The sequence below is a fragment of the Urocitellus parryii genome, chromosome 8 (genome assembly GCF_045843805.1).
Source record: "Urocitellus parryii isolate mUroPar1 chromosome 8, mUroPar1.hap1, whole genome shotgun sequence".
In the NCBI taxonomy this organism is placed as follows: domain Eukaryota; kingdom Metazoa; phylum Chordata; class Mammalia; order Rodentia; family Sciuridae; genus Urocitellus; species Urocitellus parryii.
In genome coordinates, this window is record NC_135538.1 from 68,723,648 (window position 1) to 68,744,346 (window position 20,699).

At 34.3% G+C, this 20,699-nt stretch overlaps 1 protein-coding gene and 1 pseudogene across 2 annotated transcripts; both read left to right on the top strand.

The window, feature by feature from the left end:
- Window positions 1-3,269: 3,269 nt before the first annotated feature.
- On the top strand, window positions 3,270-4,001 carry LOC113198143 (CD9 antigen pseudogene; annotated as a pseudogene).
- Window positions 4,002-11,706: 7,705 nt separating this feature from the next.
- Window positions 11,707-12,814, top strand: LOC113184040 (caspase-3). Of its 2 annotated transcripts, XM_026390654.2 has the most exons (2): window positions 11,707-12,201; window positions 12,323-12,449. In XM_026390654.2, exons 1-2 carry the CDS (start codon window positions 11,719-11,721, stop codon window positions 12,386-12,388), a joined length of 549 nt encoding a protein of 182 aa, XP_026246439.2. In that variant the 5' UTR covers window positions 11,707-11,718; the 3' UTR covers window positions 12,389-12,449. The 2 variants fall into 2 exon arrangements, with proteins under 2 accessions (XP_026246439.2, XP_026246438.2); XM_026390653.2 differs by having other exon boundaries at window positions 11,707-12,814.
- The last annotated feature ends 7,885 nt before the right edge of the window (window positions 12,815-20,699 follow it).

Sequence of the window (20,699 nt, forward strand, 5' to 3'; positions counted from 1 at the left end):
ATGAATGCATTTCATTTTATCTTTCCTCAGGACTCAAGGAAATAGGTAAATTTGCCATTTAATTGTTTTTCTAACTTCACAAACTGTGTTTGAGTTTTGTTTTACAAGACACGTTTTAAAAATCTAGAGATTTATTAATAGGCTTTCTTTGAAGGACTTTTATTTAACAACATTTACCACCACACACAAACAAGATGATTAAAGTCAATCTAATATCTGGGCTTCATGATGTATTGAAAATATACTCACAATGCAACCATATTTTTCAAAATGCAAATCTCACTAATAACATCTTCCTTACTTAGTGGAAACATGAAGGAGTTAGGGCACATGGGAGGTTTTAACTCAGGAGATCCAGGTGAATGATGGAAGTACTGACCTCAAATACAAAATAGCTGGAGTTAATGAATGCAATTCATTTTATTATTATTTATACAACATATAGGCAGTCATTAAAAAATGAGAAAATGTTCACAGGTGACATCCTCAGAGCACATGTAGTACCTAACAATTTTTTTGACCCACCATACAGCATAGCAGACTTCAGTCAATAAATTTGACCTGTAATCCTACATTCCATTGCCTTTGTACTGCTGACAAATCATACTTTTTAAAAAATATTTTTTAGTTATAGGTGGACACAATGTCTTTATTTTACTTTATGTGGTACTGAGGATCGAACCCAGTGTCTCAAGCATGCTAGGCAAGTGCTTTACCTCTGAGCCACAACCTGAGCCCTGACAAATCATACTTTATCCAGAGAAGCTACAATACCCATATAGTAGTTCAAATTATTTTAATGATATAACAGTAAAAAAAAAACAACAACAACAACAAAAAAACAACTTCACGATTAGGGACTCATACATCTTTCAAGGTTTATGATCTCTTGTTTCATATGACAAGATTCCTTAAAGAAATGTTGCATTGAAGGATGTAATTAACACATATTTAAAGGAAAGAAAATACATTGAATATTTGAAGTTAGGCCATTTATGCTCTCCTTTATTCATAACTCATGCTATTCTTATAGAAGATACAATATTTCTCGGTGCTTCTATAAAACAAATAATAGGATTTTCTAGTTTCCGTTCATCTCTTTTCTCTCTTTGTCTCTTCTACTCAAGAAGAAGCCATTTGTAAGAAAAGATCCATCCAGATATAGAAAAACAGAATCATTCAAAGGTTAACACCTCTAGATTCACTGTCATAACTAAGAGATTCTCCTCAAGTTATTTAGCATCTATGTGGCTCAATCTCTGTATTTAAATTTAGAGATGTAATACTTGCTTTTGATTTACCAAACTAGAGTAAACACTAAATAGGGTTACAGTGTTTTGGAATTAAAGTTGCTGCATAAATCAAGATATGATATTTTGGAATAATTATTATGGCACTTCAACTTATCACTGACAGCTAATAAATCATTTAGCATGATAGTAGCAAAAACTACTAATTATGCTAAGTGAACAGTGGCCTGATATGATTCTGTATTTTATCCCTGGTAACTCATTTAACATGGATAGTCTCTCTCTTACCACTCAGTGCTTTGCCAGCATTTTCTTTAATCTTATCAGATCTCTTTGATTTAATTGAGAAGTCACTCTAGAAGAATGTCATTTTTCTTGCATCTCTTCAACAAAGTAATATAATTAAGATTATGCAAAACAGAGAAGATTCCCAGAGTGCCAGGAAAGAGTGAAAGCCTGTGAAATCCCAAAATTAGGAATTGCTGTAGTCAACATAAATAATTGACATTTAGATGACCTAATTAAAACAAATTACATCTCTGTGGGGGAAAGTTATGATTTTTAACACAGAATATTCTTGAAAAATAGCAGACAAAGTATCTGAAATAGTAGTGCTGTATATTTTCTATAAAAATCATGCAAAATTAGGATTCATTTTTTGGCAAAATCAGTTTAATAAATGTAAAAATGTGGAAATTTGAAAATATATAAGAAATAGATTAAGGTTGAATTTCCCCCCAGCAGCATTCTACCACTGAGCTATGTCTCTAGACCCCCCCCCTTTTCCCTTTTGTCATTTTTATTTTGAGACACCAGTGTTTCCTTCCCACTTACAGATTATTGAGGCTTCAATCTGTGGCTAGTACAATAATGGGCCTTTATTTTGTGGCTAGGCAATCCTTTTGGAGTAACTTGATTTCTCATCTGTTTTCATGAACTATGTCCCATAAGTTTCCACCTACTGCCCTGTCTGAAGGTCCACCCAGACTCTACTAAGGACTTTATTGCTGGGCCCTGCAGGCCCATCAGTTTTCCACTCACATGCACCTATTGCACAAACTGAGAGTCTGGAAAAGGCCAATTTGATTCTTTCCCAGCCTGATCACCATTTCCGCTCTACTTGCGTTGAGTTGCCCATGATGCTTCCATTTCCTTCTAAAATTTCAAACGGAGAGTGGAGACAGAGATATTTCCATAGCAGATCCACCCTTCAAGTTATTTAACACAAGGGCTTTCTGAGAGCAGAGAAAGGAAATTAAAACTATATTGGCTGATCTTATGGTCTTTTTTTTCTCTCTCTCTCCCTCTTCCTCTTCTTTCTCCTTTCCATAGTCCCTCAAATCTCAGAGCTTTTATTTTACTTTTCCCACATCATATATTCTTTGCACAACGGAATAGCAATCTTCATGGCTTTGAAAGCAGGAAAGCCATTTCTTCACACTTAGGCAGAACACTTGGACATACATCTCTATCAGGTGTGGTTAATGGTCTAAAAGGGAGGGAGGAATAGCTATTGCTAAAGAAATAGAACAAATCCCATTGCTCCACAAAGGTTGGCTGTCAGGTTATTGTTTTGTTCAGGGAAAAAAGAAAATATTCTCTCACTGGGCATGGTGGTGAAAGCCTATAGTCCCAACAACTTGGGAGGCTGAGGTAGGAAGATCACAAGTTCAAGACCAGATTCAGCAACTTAGTAAGACTCTGTCTCAAAAGGACTGAGGATGTTGCTTAGTGTGGGGGGATAAAGCTTAGTGATAAATTGCCTCTCGGTTCTGTGAGTTCAATCTCTAGTATTAAATAAAACAAAACAAAACAAAACAAAACTCTCGATCTCTCTTGGATAATTTTAGGAAGCTGAAATAAAACATGATTGTAAAAGCAAAATTTATTTCTTATGAAGAATTAACATCTTTTTGGCAGCTTTGAGCACCTCTGTCCAGCGCCGGAATCCTCCTGTCCCAACTGCAGTGCATGCCCAGGTCCTAAACCAGACTGGCCCAGGCCAATCCATCCTGCACCATGCCAGTTAAAGGAGGTACCAAGTGCATCAAGTACCTGCTCTTTGGATTTATCGTCATCTTCTGGCTTGCAGGAATTGCAGTTCTTGCTATTGGACTATGGCTCCAATTCGACTCTCAGATCAAGAGCATCTTCCAGCAAGAAGCTAATAATTCCAACTTCTACACAGGAGTTTGCATTCTGATTGGAGCTAGGGCCCTCATGATGCTGTGGGCTTCCTGGGCTGCTGTGGGGCCATGCAAGAGTCCCAGTACATGTTGGGATTGTTCTTTGGCTTCCTCTTGGTGATATTTGCCACTGAAATAGCTGCAGCCATCTGGGACTATTCACACAAGGATGAGGTGATTAAGGAAGTCCAGGACTTTTACACCTACAACAAGCTCAAGACCCAGGATGAGCCCCAGTGGGAAATGCTGAAAGCCATCCACCATGCGTTGAATTGGTGTGGTATAGTTGGAGGTGTTGAACAGTTTATCTTGGACATCTGCCCCCAAAAAGGACATTGTCAAAACCACCCAAATTAAGTCCTGCCCTGCGGCTATCAAAGAGGTCTTCAACAACAAGTTCCACATCATTGGTGCAGTGGGCATCCGCATCTCAGTGGTGATGATATTTGGCATGATCTTCAGTATGATCTTGTGCTGTGCTATCTGCAGGAGCAGCAAGATGATCTACAGTCAAATCACACCCTTGAGCAGGAAAATCCACCCCCAAAGATTGGGAGGGGGGTGATTTTTTTTTTTTTACCACTAACATTAGTGTCCATCTGCATTTCTAAACAAAAGTTATTCTGTGTTTGTCATTTTAACGCTTTATTCAACATTGAAATTTGTAATTGAGAGATTTGGGGGTTTGGTTTGCTTTGGTTTATATTTTTGTTGTTGTTGTTTATTTTTGCTTGTATGTTAAGCAGAAATCCTGCAATGAAAGGTACTATATTTGCTATACTCTAGACAAAAGATAATGTACATAAAGAGAATTTTTTGTCTTATATAGATACAAATATCTATCAAATTTAATCAAGTTGTAACATATTGCAGACAATTTGATACATAATAAAAGATTATGACAATATAAAAAAAAGAATTATCATCTTTTATACATATATGCCTTCTGAATCCCAGAAGAGTGAGGTTCAAGTTTATGAATTGCTTGCATTTGTCGAATTCCTGTTCTGCCTGCATCTGAGTCTGATTCACCCTCATCAGGAAGATGCTGACACCTGGGCTGAACTGCTGTTCCTCTTGCCTCCTCAGAGGCTTGTATTCTACATCTTTTGCACAACAAATTCTCCTATCAATCAGACTTAGCCAACATTCCTCTTCATGATCTATTTACAAATATAGTGTAAAATATAAAATCATTCAATGTTCATATCTCCATTTCTCCCAACTTTAAAAGCAAAATGAGTTGCTGAGTCACATTAAAATTGTATCTAATGTTATGATGTCAATGATAAAACTTACCCTAGGGAATAGATAAAATGATTCTTTAAAATTACTTCCGTAGTTCAAATTCATTCAGTCAACAATTACTCATTGAATACTCGCTTTGTTCCAGGAATGTTTTAGATGCTAGAATTACTGCCATGAACACTACATTTTCCCATGAATGGAGCCCTCTATGAACTCCAGGACACCAACTCATGGTAAAGAGTTAGATAACAGACAGATCAACAAATAAATATAGGATACTCCAGGTGGTACTTCCTACACAGAAAAAGCAACAGAATAAGGTGGGATGTGGCAGGGATATTTGTTTTATATACTGTGTCCATGAAGACCCTTCTGTAAGGTGACATTTAAGCAAAAGTATTAAGGCAGCAGAAGAGTAAGGTGTGCAGGTGTTGAGAAAGTTTACCTAGGCACAGGGAATAACAGGCCAAATGCCTGAGTGCCAGATTCAATGAGGGACATACATGGACATCATTGTGGCCAGAACAAGGGAGACTGGGGGACAAATAGTCGCAGATGAAGAGGGGAAGCCTGTACCTTTGGGACTATGCCTTCCATTCTGTGAAAGAGGCTTACTGGTGTGTTGCCCATGCACTTAAGCTGCTTGGTAAAGAAAAGACCAGGGGAGAGCAGCAGTGAAATAGGGAATAACAGTTAAGAAATGTTTGCAATAGTCCAGGAAAATGATGATGTAAATTTAACCCACAAGAGCAAGAAGAGTTTTGTTCTGCTTACTATTGATGTATAACAGGCCTCTCTAAAGTTAGAACAATAGGATAGCAACAATTTAGTTATGCTCATACATTCTGTGCATCAAGAATTTGGACAGGACACAACTGGACAGCTTTCCTCGCCTTTGTGAAATCTTGGGCCTCAGATAAGAAAACATGAAGACAGAGGGATGGTGACTCAATCACTCGGGGCTGGTACCTTTTGAAGCTTACTTAGTCAGGTATCTGGTAGGGGATAGTCACTGTCCACCAAAAAAACTATTTGTTGCTTCTCCATGTGTCTTCAGATTCCTCAAAGTATTGTGGTTGTGTTACAAGGTTGAGTGCCTCAATGAAACTGCATGACCTTTACAAATTGACAAAAACTCTCTCTGACCAAACTTCAAACTTCAATCAAGCTTCAATGAGCACTTTTTCCTACTAGCTTTAACCTTGCCTCTCATCCTGTGTTTGGTCTGCTAATTTCAGTTTTAGCAAAGAGTCACAAGTCAGTTTCATGAATCTCTCCATTTTGGATATCTAATTCTAGGCTTGCCTTTAGTAAGAATACTGTTAGATTCATTTAATAAGAATTACCCCACACTTGGTATCTTTTACTAATGTCTTATCAACTGTCCTCTCACTATGGTTTTAGACCACATATCTCTTTAATATATTCATAATTCAAGTTCAGTCTTTATCGTCCATTGCAATAGTTTTGAATAAAATCTGTCTTATCATTTTACCACATGTCAAAATAATTTCTTCTTTGATAAAGTCTAGCCTCATAATTTTGTTTATGGAAGTAGTTGCCAGCCCACTAATAATGCAAGAGCAGAAGTCTTGGGCTATTTCTTGGTACAGGAGAGGTGAAAAAACATGCAAAATAAGAGATATTGCTGTGGATATATTTCAAAAATAGTATTTTCCTCAAGATTGTATGAAGGAGAATCATAGAAGAAATAAAAGAACTATTAAAAGGTGTTTTCTGTTGGTGTTTTATTTTTTACCAAAACTTCAAGGACATGCATTTCTTAAATAAAATAATTGCTTTTATTCTCCTTGGAAAATAATTTATATTCAATATATCATAGGGTTAAGCTCTCAGACTAACTCCATCAAAAGTTTAAGTGATTCATAGATAACTTCCTATCTTGGCCTTGGACAGCGAACTCTTTTCTCTGAATCTCTTTCAGAGTTTTTTTATTTAATAGAAAAATATTTTTGCAACAATTTCTGTACATTCTGATTGACTAATCCCCCCACATACCACAAATAAGCATATACAGAAACATACAAACATATGTAATATGAGAGGAAATGGAATAGAGTTTCCATAGTCACAGTAGTTTTGCCTTGTTCTGAAAGAGTAGTAAAAAATTCATTTAAAGTGGATGGGGATTAAACGTAGACATACTCTAGGCTAAATAACATACAGAAATGAATTCTTCTCAAGGTGCAATTCATTCAAAAAGAGGATTTGAAATTCGATCAAATGCCAATGCGAAGGCATATAATGCTTGAATGACATTAATTAGCTGAATATTGAGCCCAGAAGCAAGTGAGGCTTATCCACTGAATATGTACATAAGAATTTCCTATCAAGGAGAACCACAGAAAAATATCTGGAGCAGCTTCTTCCCTCTTCTTTATATTCAGGTTCCTATTACCATATTCCTGAGGAAAAAAAAAACTATGCAAATATAAGAGTTCCAACTTAATAGCAAACTGGTCATAAAAGTGAGCCTTTTTCTTTTGTGACCAAATGCCTTTAGAAAGCATCAGAATCATGAAAATATTTAAGAAACTATGAATTTAGCTGGACTATGTTTTAAGATAGCAACTAAAAAGGAGGATTTCAAATATCTTCTTATAAATCTTAGTTTCAGAGAACTCTTTTATTCTCTAGCTTAACAGCACTATTTGGCAAACACTAACTCCACATTTCTGAATCATCCGTGGCTTCTTTCATTGGTTTTATCTATCTTGAACATTTTTTTGTTTACTGTTTATGTAATTTGAGATCATGGAATGTTACTCTGATTTTTCCCCCAAAATGAAAATTATGAATCAGACTAAGGTGACCAATTGTAGTCAATTAGCTTGTAGCACAAGCTTCTTAAACCTATTCCAAATTCATCTTGGCCACCCTGATTTAAATAAAGACTCATAAGTAATTTCAATATTTTTGTATATAATGATTTTTTCTATGCTACCATGTATTTACTTTGAAAGTTAATAATAATAAATCATACTATTATTGCTCCTTTCTTATATGTGTTATACTCTATCTTTTATTTTAACCAACTATTTTTGAGTTTCAGAAATCTTTCAAAGACAAATCAGCAAAAGGCCAGAAAAGAATCAGTGTGGCAGTGCAAGCTAGGAAATAAACTAGCAATTTAAAGATCATGACCTCTAATACCATTTTGACAATTAACTTATCATCTAACCTTCTGCTAGTTGCTTGCCCTCACATAGCCTTTTTTCTGAACTTTGTGAAAATGAAAATGACAACACTGTGGTTACTGCTCAAAGGAACCGAGTAGAAAAAAAACTGGTATAAGTGCAGTAAAATACTTTACTAGTCATAAAATGCCACATAGATATTCTATAACAGCTTCAGAGCTCCATAGTTTAATACACAACTAATTTTTCTTCTAACAAACTGCTAGCAGAAGCAACTAAGATCAAGCAGGAAAAGATGCAAAACTCCTGGTCATAACAGAGCCTGTTCATTTGAATTGATTTTATGGGTAGATGTCAGTAGAGGCTATGTGATCAAATGTGTACAGTAACCTGGTCATCACATTCTACTCAACAATGAGTAGTCAGGCCGGCTGCGGCTAGAAGCTGGGCTGCTTAACAGTACAGTCCCTTGGGTGTGTTCCTCTTTAAATGAGTTTCTGTGTGTGGTATGTGTGTGTTTTGTCTAATGGCACTGTTTCATGGTAAACAATCAGAATTAGCAGAAATGTTTTCTGACATTTGAATGTGTTCATCATGCCATTTTCCCTTTGAAATTCTAATTTCATTTACTTAAAACTGACATTAATTATTTCAAGGAATCTTTCCCCATATTATTATTTTACTTAGGGATTTAGCCATAACTAGATGCTGCCTAATATAATTCATGCTACATTCAGAAATATCTTATTGCTTTTCTGGTTCTTCCTTGTTATTCCTAGGAAGAGGAATAAAAATAAAAGATTAAGCCTCATCACCTCTCACAGAAAAGTTACCTTTTTGTTTTGGTTCTAGTTACTTGTCAACTTACTATTTAATGCTTAAAAAAAAAAACTATAAACCATCTGAAGAAGAGTAACAAAGTCCTAAATGAGGATAGGGAAGACACAGGAGATCAACATATAATAATATTTTATCATGGATTGAGTAGTTTGTATACAGCAATGTAGGTTGTTTTCACTACAACTAATACTCCTGGGGAATTATTAGATTAAAATACAAAGGACCATGACACAATTCCATCTGGATAATCATCATTTATTAGCTGTACATCTCTGAATAATCTTTTTTTTTATACACTCACCAGCTTCTTCTTCACTTATTCATGCATTTAAAAGGATTCACTTATAGCTGCTACTTACTAGGCATTACTAATGCACTGGAGACTCAATGAGTAGAAGGGATAAAAGTGCCTGCCTTGTAAAGTTTTCATTTCAGTACACACTGGAAATAATGTCTTTGTTGCCCACTTCACAATGCCATGACAACATGGATACAATAGTTTATTCAAAAATGCTCTGTAGGGCTGGAGATGTGGCTCAGCGGTAGCGCGCTCGCCTGGCATGCGTGCGGCCCGGGTTCGATCCTCAGCACCACATACCAACAAAGATGTTGTGTCCGCCGAGAACTAAAAAATAAATATTAAAAATTCTCTCTCTCTCTCTCTCTCTCTCTCTCTCTCTCTTAAAAAAATGCTCTGTAAACAATTAAGTGCTACATGGATATGTTACTCTCCCTATTATGTTAATGTTATTATTACAAATATTGCTGAGTATTAGAAAGGCAGACTTTAAATAATTAATAGAAGCTTTCTGACATAAGAGTAGAGGTAGGGAAAGAAAAGAAGGGATTTAACATGGGACAAGCTGAGGACAGAATTTTTTATGTTATTGGGTTTTCTGAGAGCAACTTCATTTTTTTCTCTGGTAATAAAATGGGAGGAATCCAAAATAGTGAGAAATTAATTTGAACAAGATATCAGAAGATTTGCATGCATGGCTGTGTATGATCTGTTATGAAGGAATGTGAAGTGGTGAGAATGGAACCCCTGAGCTTTCAATAGAAGGATGACTTGGTTTGCTTTGCATTTCACCTAAAAAGCAGTAGAAAAAAAGGTCATATTGAGGATGAAGAGAAGAATTTGGAAAAATAAATCAAAGTACTCTGAAGTAAAAGTGAGACTCTAAACTGTAAAGCTGGGTGTAGAGACAAGGGTGAAGTCTAGAAACACAGTTAAAAGAGAAATAATTATAACTTGGTGATATGATTGGGAAGGTTTGGAAACATTCCAAATGTAGAATAAGTTTGTCTGGTTTAAATAGGTATATTAAAGCACTATCAATAAGAAGAAAAAAATATATGAACACACTGGCAATTTTTTTGGCAATACCTAAGGAGAAGTACACAAAAAATTAGAGACGAAGATGTAACATAGAAATCAGGAATAAAAGCCAAGAAATGGGTATCATTAATCAAACTTTCACCATGATTGAGATTGTTCATGGCAAGCATGTAGATTAAGAAGAATTTTAAATATAGAATGTGTGACAAGAATGATTTTGAACTATCACTTAATCACTTTAGTCTCCCCCTTGATCAGGAGGCTAAGGTCTTCCTTTAAACTGTTTTCTTATACCCTACTTGGTGCAATTCTTCCTTATGCTTTGGGAAAGATAATGAGTTTATGAATAGCTAAAGCAGGCATAATGAGAGAGACCATGAGGGAAGATCTGAATTATCATTTAAATAGTGAATGTGATGATGCCTCTTCCTCTTCTCTCCTTTTCTTTTTTCTCTAATCTGAAGTGGCAGAAAATAGCTCCCAAATTAAACATATAAATCCCCTGAGTTGACCAGCTTTAGAGTCTTGTTATGGTTTGGACTTAAGAATGTTTCTCAAGGAGCTCATGTATTAGGACATGTAGCAATGTTCACAGGTGAATAGATTGGGTTATGAGAGCTGTAACCTTATCAGTGGATTAATCCAATCGATTTGATGGATTAATAATGTGAATGAACTACTGGATGGTAACTACAGGCAGGGAGGTATAGCTGGAGATTGGTAGGTCACTAAGGACTACAGCCTTGGAATACATCTTGCTGCCAACTCCTTTCCTCTCCCTGCTTTCCAACTCTCATAAACGGAGCAGCTTGCCTCTGTTATGCCTTCCCATCCTGTTCTACCTCTTCTCAGGGTCAGAGCAATGGAGCTGACCAACCATGATCTGAAAGCATGAGCCAAAATAAACATTAGTCCCTCAAAGCTGTTCTTTTCAAGTATTTTGGACATAATACTGTAATACAAGTCTATTTTGTCAGTAGAAAATGGAGAAAGAAAATCACAAATGAAAATATGTGAATACAGTCTTCATACACAGTCTTGGAAAAAAGGACTGTTAATCAGTAGTTTGTTTATCCTCACACTCATTAAACAATTGTATAATGAGACTTGTTCTAAGTGCTCAGCAAATAAATAAATAAAACCTGATCCTGGGCCATGAGATTTTTTTTTTTTTAATCTAAAAGAGAGGCATTAGTCCTAGAGTTTTCTCTAAATAATTTAACTTCAACAGATAAGATAATCTGCAGAATTTGTGAAAATCCTATGTTTAAATCATTTTGTCTGTATTAATTTTTATTGAAAAATTTTTACATATTTTGTAAAAATACAAAATGTTAAGGTACTACATTCACTATACATAAAACAATGTTGTTTAAGTAGTAGAATTGCCACTTACAACTGGCCAGTTTGGGGGATAAAGTGACTTTCAAACATCTTCTCAGTACCAATCAAATGAACTTTTAGTGAAGACCCCTGTGACAAAGACACACAGCCCATTTTAAAAAAATGTAACAATTCCCTCCACTTTACATGAAAAGTATGCATTTCTTCTTGTGATATTGTTTTGAATCAAATAATTTATAACAAATTACAATTGCTGATTTAAATATTTAAAAATGTGTACATTTTAGAGTCGCGGAGGGGAGCGGTGTGTGCCGTGTGGCGCTCGCTAGAGCTACGCGTTAAGAAAAGTAACCATGGAGAACAATGAAAACTCAGTGGATTCAAAATCCATTAAAAATTTTGAACAAAAGACCATACATGGAAGCAAATCAATGGACTCTGGAATATCCTTGGACAATCGTTACAAAATGGATTATCCTGAAATGGGTTTATGTTTAATCATTAATAATAAGAACTTTCATAAAAGCACTGGAATGGCCTCTCGGTCTGGTACAGATGTAGATGCAGCAAACCTCAGAGAAATATTCATAAACTTGAAATATGAAGTCAGGAATAAAAATGACCTTACACGTGAAGAAATTGTGGAGTTAATGCACAATGTTTCTAAAGAAGATCATAGCAAAAGGAGCAGCTTTGTTTGTGTAATTCTAAGCCATGGTGATGAAGGAATAATATTTGGAACAAATGGACCTGTTGACCTGAAAAAATTAACAAGTTTCTTCAGAGGAGATTATTGTAGAAGTCTAACTGGAAAACCCAAACTTTTCATTATTCAGGCCTGCCGGGGTACAGAACTAGACTGTGGCATTGAGACAGACAGTGGCATTGATGATGACATGGCATGCCACAAAATACCAGTAGAGGCCGACTTCTTATATGCATATTCTACAGCACCAGGTTACTATTCCTGGCGAAATTCCAAGGATGGATCCTGGTTCATCCAGTCACTGTGTGCTCTGCTGAAACAATACGCTCATAAGCTTGAGTTTATGCATATTCTCACTCGGGTAAACCGGAAGGTAGCAACAGAATTTGAGTCCTTTTCTCTTGACTCCACTTTTCATGCAAAGAAACAGATTCCATGTATTGTGTCCATGCTCACAAAAGAACTGTATTTTTATCCCTAAAGAAATAGTTGATTTTGTTAGTTTGTATGCCAAGTGAGACAACAATATAAATAATACTTTGTTTCCTCTGCCACTTAAATTTTATCTAAAGATGGTACTTTGAAACATACCACTTCTGCAGTAGAACCACAATGAAGCTACCTCAAAATTAGGTAGTTGGACTTGAATTTAATTAGGAATAAATAAATATGAATAATGGTGCAATTATTATGAGAGGAAATTATTGTAAACTTACATCTTTCATAATTCACAAGATTTAGTGATGCCATGCTATGAATGTTCAATAATTTATGAATATTAAATGTTTCAGTAATGATGAATTTTAATATTTTCCTCCACACACTTAAGACTGTGCATTCTAGTTTTTGTCAAACTATATAAATGATGATGTGGAATTATGGACCTTAGAACTTGGGGGACATTGGCGTGTTCAAAGGCTTAAGCCTTTATTTTAGAATTGATAAATGGAAGTCAGCCAACTACATTTTTACATCAGTTGTCATAGCTTATGGTTTTGTGCTATTTGTTCTGAGCATGTCTATTATAAAAAAATTATGTTTACTTGAAGAGAACTAAATATTTTAGAGAAAGTATGAGCAAGCTGAGTTGATTCTTTTAAGGCTAACTTGCAATATTAATGGACAGACAGAATCATAACTCTGAGGTGCTAAGATCTACCAGCATATGTTTAATCTCATTTGTTTTTATGCAAATCAACTTTACAGACCAACAAAATGTGTAAAGAACTAATATAAAAAAATTCAATTTTTGATTGTTAGGCTAAACAAAGAACTGCTACAGGAACATACTGAAATATGATGTGTACAATAAATAGTGAAAATATAAGGAAAGAACAATAAATGATCAGCTGGGCACTCTGTAATTTGAGAGAAAATAGTTTGAGCCTAAGATGTGGGACAGCCTATACAGTGTAGGCAGAGCCATAGACTGGGCTTCAGAAAAGCACCACCCGCTGGTTTATTACATGTACAGGTGTGCGTGTGGCAGATGCTTCTTAGGCATGTCATAAGAAGATGGACCAAACCAGAAACTTACAAAATGGATATTTTTCCAAGGTGGTGAGAGTCATAATAAAAATCATGGTATTCCTTGTGGTAAAACTTGTAAATGTTATTTTCTGAAGTTTACAAAGTAAAATAGTGGCAAAATTGTATGTAGTTATCTGAAATAAAAGGACCATGCACACAGGACTTCAGAAGCATCAGGTGGAAGCCTGTCCTGTGCACAGAGGGAACCTGGAGGCCAGAGCTTAGCCCCAGCAACAAGGCCAGAATCCTGGCTTCCTCACACCTGGAAACATTGAGCCATTACTGACTATACTGGCAGGTCTCACTGGCTTTTGTCCAGCATTTCACATGAGCTTTCTTTTTGCCCAAAGAAAGGAACTCATGTTTTAATTTACAGCTAATTGATTCGATCTATTGACTTTTTCTAAGACAATGTAGTATGTAATGGTATCCTATGATGTGTTCCTGTGTGACAATTTTGTAAAAATTTGTTATTGCATTTTTATTTCAAAACATAAATTCAAGCTTAAAATCAAAAAAAAAAAAAAAAAAAAAAAAATGTGTACATTTTAATTTCAAGCTTTAATTATTTTATCGATTAATACTTCTTCCAACATCCTAGGTTTTAAAACTCTGCCTTTAAATAAAAGAATCTCAGTCCTTTATGTCCTCTAGCATCTCTTAAAAAGAAGTCAGTCTCATGATATTTAATTTCTCATTAATTTTCAATTCCTCACTATGAGTGTGTTATGTATATGATATTCAAACTCACAGTATTCAACTGAACTTTTAATAAATCCTTTTCACTAGTCACACTTAAAAAATAATCACAGGCTTTAGAAATGTCTGTATAGTCATTTACATATCATTTAATCTTTGTTTTCAATTTTCTGGGATTTTCCATCCTTTTTATCCTTATGTCCTTCTCTTTTCAACTATTCATGAAGCTTTATCACCTGGAGATAAAACAATTTAATTTTTTTATTCCAATTTGCTTTCTTCTGTATTCATAGTTTTGTCAGATTCTAGAAATCTTTATTAATGCATTAGCATTCAAGCTGAACTTATATTTAGGGTTCAGTAAAATAAATATATTATATATATAATTATATATATATAAATCATATATATATATATATGATTGCTAATTTTGAATAGTTGACCTGACCCATTGTTTTCCATGTGATAACTGAAGAGTAGATTCAATTAATAGGCTTTATTTGAAAGAAAACAGAAGGACAAACCAAGGTACAATCATTCCTTGTATAATTCTTCATTAGAATTTTGCACTTGCAATGTAAATGTGCCCTTTATTGTGCTAAAACGTTATTAAATCAAATAATAAAATATATAAAACACTGTCTACCCTAGTACATAAAATAATATGGGTACAAACAAGAAAATAAAATTTAAAAAAACAAGCATAATTTCAACTGTCATTGTTGAGGTTGTCAATCTGAGCTCTACGTGCTGGAAGATCAAGATTAGTATTAAAAGAATATTGTAAACAAAGACTAAATGTCAATCTTTAAACCATTTCTTTTTTATGTCTTTTGTTGCAGTTGTAAATTCTGTCACTATAAAAGCAGATGATTCATTGCAATTGTGAGACCCTTTTCACAGGAACAATCAACAGTAATGATGTGTTGTGAATAATGCAGTTGAGAATTGATTTGGTCTAAACTCTTAGCAAGATATTTTTTGTCATTGCCTGGCTTCAGTGGGATTGAAATGGACAGCATATTATGCTGGTTTTTGAAAAGTCTTATCACGAGTGGAGATTGTTTTTAATTAATTTGTTTATTCTAATTTGTTACATATGACAGCAGAACACATTTAAATTCATAGACACATATAGGGCACAATTTTTGATGTCTCTGGTAAGAGTGGAGACTATTTGAGTATTATCATATTTACACATTAAAGATCAGCATAATATATGATCCTTCCCATTTTATTAGAAATAAAGTATTAGCATTTTCTACATGATACTGTCTTTTAATGATTATACCCAATGAAGACTGTCACTTTGAGAGACAGATCTAGCTGTATATAACTCCCCAATTGAAGTTCCTTTCATATTCATGTCTGAATATTTTTGTGGGCCAATACGTCTGAAAGAGCAGTTTCAAAAGATTATAAAGACCCTGTACTTAACATCAGGAAACCCGACTTTTAGTCGAAAGTTCACTAGTTTCTAGTTGTGTGGCATCTGGTAAACAAAATTCATTCTGAATTTTTAAAATTTGATTGAATGGAGTTAGTACAGGGATTTTTAAACTTGGCTAGATACTCAAATTACCTGAAAAAATTTTAAGTACAGAAATCCCCAATCTTCTCCAAAGAAGTTAAATAAAAATGTCTAAAAGTAGGACTAATTCACTTTTTCATAAGCTCCCCATATGATTGTAATATAAATCTAACAATCACTTTCAACTCTAAAATGCTGTGACATTTTATAAAATGTTCAGTTTGAGAACCTCAGCATGTGTTTTAAATGAGTTCTGGGGAGAGAATTTCCAATGTAAAGTGTTGGTGTTTGTTCTATCAGTTGCATTCATAATGTAGGCTGACAAGGAAAAAAAAAAAAGACCAAGGAAAAAAAATTAACAGGGAAGGTAGACAGGCCATGCAAACGAGAGCTCAATTACAGAAGAGCTGTCTCCAGGAGACCAGAGTCATGCTCTTTAACATTCTAAGTGATTGGTTTGTGCAGTGAACCAAATCTGAGCAGTTCCAATGTTTGAAAATGTAATGACTTAAATAGAAATACTAATATACCCTTCAAGGTCATGAAACAGTTCCTTGGCCTTAGGAAACATGTAACTTCTGTGGGCTCCTGTAGGTCAATTTGATGGACCCTTTATAACCTTAAGATTCATCTTGCTCTTTCCTCTGCATTAAAATATGTTAATACTAGCTTTGAAATCAAATTGATTCATTTTTGCAATCTGCCTTTTATAAACTTCCTTTTCATTTGCAGAATTACCAAGAAGTTATTCAAAATTACCATATTTTCTAACTGAATAAAATTAGGCAAAGGATTAAAGTACAAAAAGGTCATCAAAACAAGAGACTATGAAAGAAATCTAAGCATAGCTATTCATTGCTTATGATAGCCTAAAATTCAATTTAAAGTGAGCCCTGAAAATGTGTAATGGTTAAGAATTAAGTTTTAATCCTTAGATACATGTTTAAGGAATTTACTATCTAGCCTGGCTCTAACCATATTAGTGGAAAGGGTACAGGGTAAGGAGTGACCTACTAGGAATTAAGTCAGTTAGAGTTTTTTATCTTTTCACTTTGAAGGATAGACTGCTGAATTTCAGATGTGCGATATGGTACAGAAAATGTGGTCAATTCTATGCCTAACTCTTGTTTACAGTGGGTTATAGATATGCACAAAAACATAGATCAGAACTAACATAGTTAACATTAATCCAATTCCTAGCAATTGTTTGCTAAATTATGGCCACACCTACCATTTTGGACATAGAACTCCCTTTTTAAAAACAAATACTCTGTATACCTGCTTATCTGCCAGAGTAATGCAATCTATATTCAACTATAATGTAAAGTATATAATAAAATAAGCATATAATCATGGAATAAATGTGCATCCAAACTATGCCATCCTCCTACCTATGTATTCTATCTAATTGTGAGTGGGTTGGGGTCAGAGATGAGTAAGATAAAAAACAATTCCATAGAAGCAGATCAAAGAAAATTTAAAAAGCAAAGGTGCAAATGGATTCTACACTGATTAAAAAAAAAATCAGTCTTGTGTGTATAAAGTAACAGAAAGAGGGAATAAAACTTAATTAAAGTACAGGTAATAAGACAATGTAAATTATAGTCTATCGATGGTGAAAAAAAGGATATATGATTTTCTTGTGAATGAACTGGGTTTTTCTTAGAAATGCACTTTCAAAACAGCTAAATAATTTACGGTATGGGAGAGTGTGCCAATGAAGTGCCACCTGAAACACATTCTAAAGTGGACAAGTCCAGGATGCATGCAGTTTCTCCAACTTAAAAAACACTTCTAAACACTATCATTCCCTAGGCAAGGGATAATAGAAGGTCCACTGGAAAAATAAACAGCAATAAGAAAGACTGTAGAGAAATTATATGTTAAGTCTCTGAGGATGATTTCAGAGTAAGAGAAAAACAATCTTACAAATAATCTAAATAAATTCAGTAGATATTTTCATGACATGGATTTCTTAACCTGTGTTACAAAAAACTTATAAATACAAGAATGACTATAAAAATTTTTAAAAATGACTATAATTTTTTGTAATTTTAAAATAACTTTCAATAGTATTATTCATTTAATTTAATAATATTTGGTTCTAAGTATTTGAAATGAATCTTAAATATTCTAGCTCTTACATTTTAGCAAGTAAATGAAGATTTCGCTACACCTAACACTAATAATCTAAAACACTTCCAAATACACATGCTTAAAGGTAGGATAACTCATTTTCAAAGATATGGTTATGAAATTAGTCCATAATAACTTCAAATGGATTAATAATCCCAGTCTGGCACTGTATTTCATTCAGAACTTTAAATCTAACCATTATAACTTCTTTATTAGAATAAGAATCATCTTTTCAAAAATTACTATTTAAAATGTAAGGTGTTTGGGCTGGAATTGTAGCTCAGTGGTAGAGCACTTGCCTAGCATGTGTGAGACACTGAGTTCGATTCTCAGCACCATATAAATAACCAAATAAATGAATAAAGGTTCATCAACACGTTAAAAACATTTTTTTAAATAAAAATAAAATAAAATCTAAGGTGTTTCAAAAAAAGAAACATTGAAAATTCTCAGCAGCAAGGCAATTTTAAATAGTGCAAACTTGTTGATAAATCTCATATTTATTTCATTTTAATGAATTTAATCTGGTTGCATTGGTGCTTAAGATAACCTCATTTAACTTTTCAAGTGTATCTGAAAGCTATGTCACATTCATTCACAATATCTCAATTTTGATGTTTATTTCTGTACTGAAAATATTTCAAACAAAACAGCAATAAATGTTGAATAGAATCTATTTTGCGCCATATTCTTTAACAAAGCCTCTTATTTAGGAGTCTACGACAGCTTGCTCAATCTTTTACTGGATATTCTGTATAAAATAATCTCAAAGTTATTTTTAATTTATAATTAACATTAAGAACATTTGTTAATTTTTAATAGTTATGAAAATATTCTTAGGGATTAATGTAAGGATGATGTAAGAATCACTAAGTAACCTGATGAGATATTTTGCTTTACTATAAAGCAGCTTTGCCAACAACCCATATTTGGCATCCCATTTGTAACAAAGGCAATGACCCCCAAATGAGAGAAATTACTTTCCTCAAAGTAATTAGTGATTCAAACATGGACAATGCCTTTACATTTTTATTAGTAAATTAACATTTTTTTCTGTATGATTTTTTTTATTATATGTATTTTATAAAATGTTGTCAATAAAGCGGGATTATCCAAAGGAAGTTTAATCAACTGTAATGAAAATTTGTTTTTACTGATATTTTCAATTTGAGAAAAAAATCTTCAGATGGAGATCTCAAATTCCCTTAACCTATTATCTTCACTCACTTCTATTACCCTTCATATATCTCTTTCTTTGTCTATTCAAATAACACCCTATGACCTATCAAAAAAAAAAAATCGGCTCCTCTTTTGATAGACCTCAATAAAACCACAGACTGGGTTAAAGCCACCCCACCCCACACACTTTACATCCAAAATGTACATACCAAGTACAATGACTGAAGCTTCAGTGTTTGCTCATGAATCTTAAGGAAGACCTTCAGGCTTCCTGGCAGCCCTATTACAATGTCCTAATCTATCCACATCTGTTTTTTCTAGACTATTTCCTTCTTTATTACAACATCCAATCCAAACCTGAGTCCTTACACTTGCATAATTTGTTTCTAGTTTCACTAAGACAAGGAAAGCCATCAGAAGAGAAGTTCTACATTCCTCCAATAGTGACCCTCTCTGCCTTCTTAGATTGTGTGTCCACCCTGCCTCCCCAATTCTTGACAAGCAACATCTTGGCTAATTGTTGCTTGTCAAGAATTTCAATGTCTGTATTGTCCCTAATTCTGTTTATCATCAATTTTTATCTCTAAATTGGATAATCTTTTCAGAAACTATATAATAATTCATATCTTCAGAAGGAAAGAACAATTATCATACTCTCACCTCCTCTCCAATTTGGGTCACACTTCTCTCAATTTAATGAAAAATTTCTAGATTTTTTTTTTATAATTTCTGTCTCCTCTTTACGATACTCTGTCTAGATTCTTTTGAGAATACTTTAACCAGAGCTTTGTCAAATTTCCACAGATTCTGTTCTTATCAAACTCAAGAAAACCTGCTAAATTGCCAACACTATGTTCCCTTTTCATTTCTCAGCTTGCTTGACCTACCAGAAGCTATTGATGTTACTGATTGGTCCATCTTTAACTCTGTCATCACTTTGCTTCTCTCTGGGTTATTTATGACTTTAACTGAGCCCTCATTCTCAGCTTCCCATACAAGATAACCTTCATCCTCCCAACTTTCAATCATTGAATACCTCAGGCTCAGTCTGTGGATCTCTGCTCTTCAATCCCCAAGCAATCTCACCCAGTCCCATGATTTAAATGCAATTAAAAATGCCTTATCTGTTCACACTTAAGAAGTCTGCTCAGATTTTACTTGAACTTATTCTCCAATTGTCTATTTAACAAATCAACTCGCTGGCCTCGTGAACATCTACAATTTGACACGTGAAACCCCAGACTCTTGATTTTCCTTACTAGAAGAGGTAGGTCCCCATTTTTTCCTGTCTTAGCAATGATAACATCATTCTTACAGTTGCTACAATCAAGATGCTAGTGCCATTCTTGTCTTCTGTACTTCTTTCATACTTCATATCCACTAATGCTTTCAGCCCTGATCTCAAATATGTATTCAAACAGAATCACTTTTTAGTGGCCCTGTTATTACCTCCACTAGACAGTGTGTTTCTTTTTCATAAAATTCAAAAACTCTGCATCTGTATTACTTAGCTTTACCTCCATTAGAAACCACTCTAAAACACAGTGGTTTAG

Coding starts and splice junctions, on each gene's coding strand:
- LOC113184040 (XM_026390653.2), top strand. CDS start 11,719: ATGGAGAACAATGAAAACTCAGTGGATTCAAAATCCATTAAAAATTTT.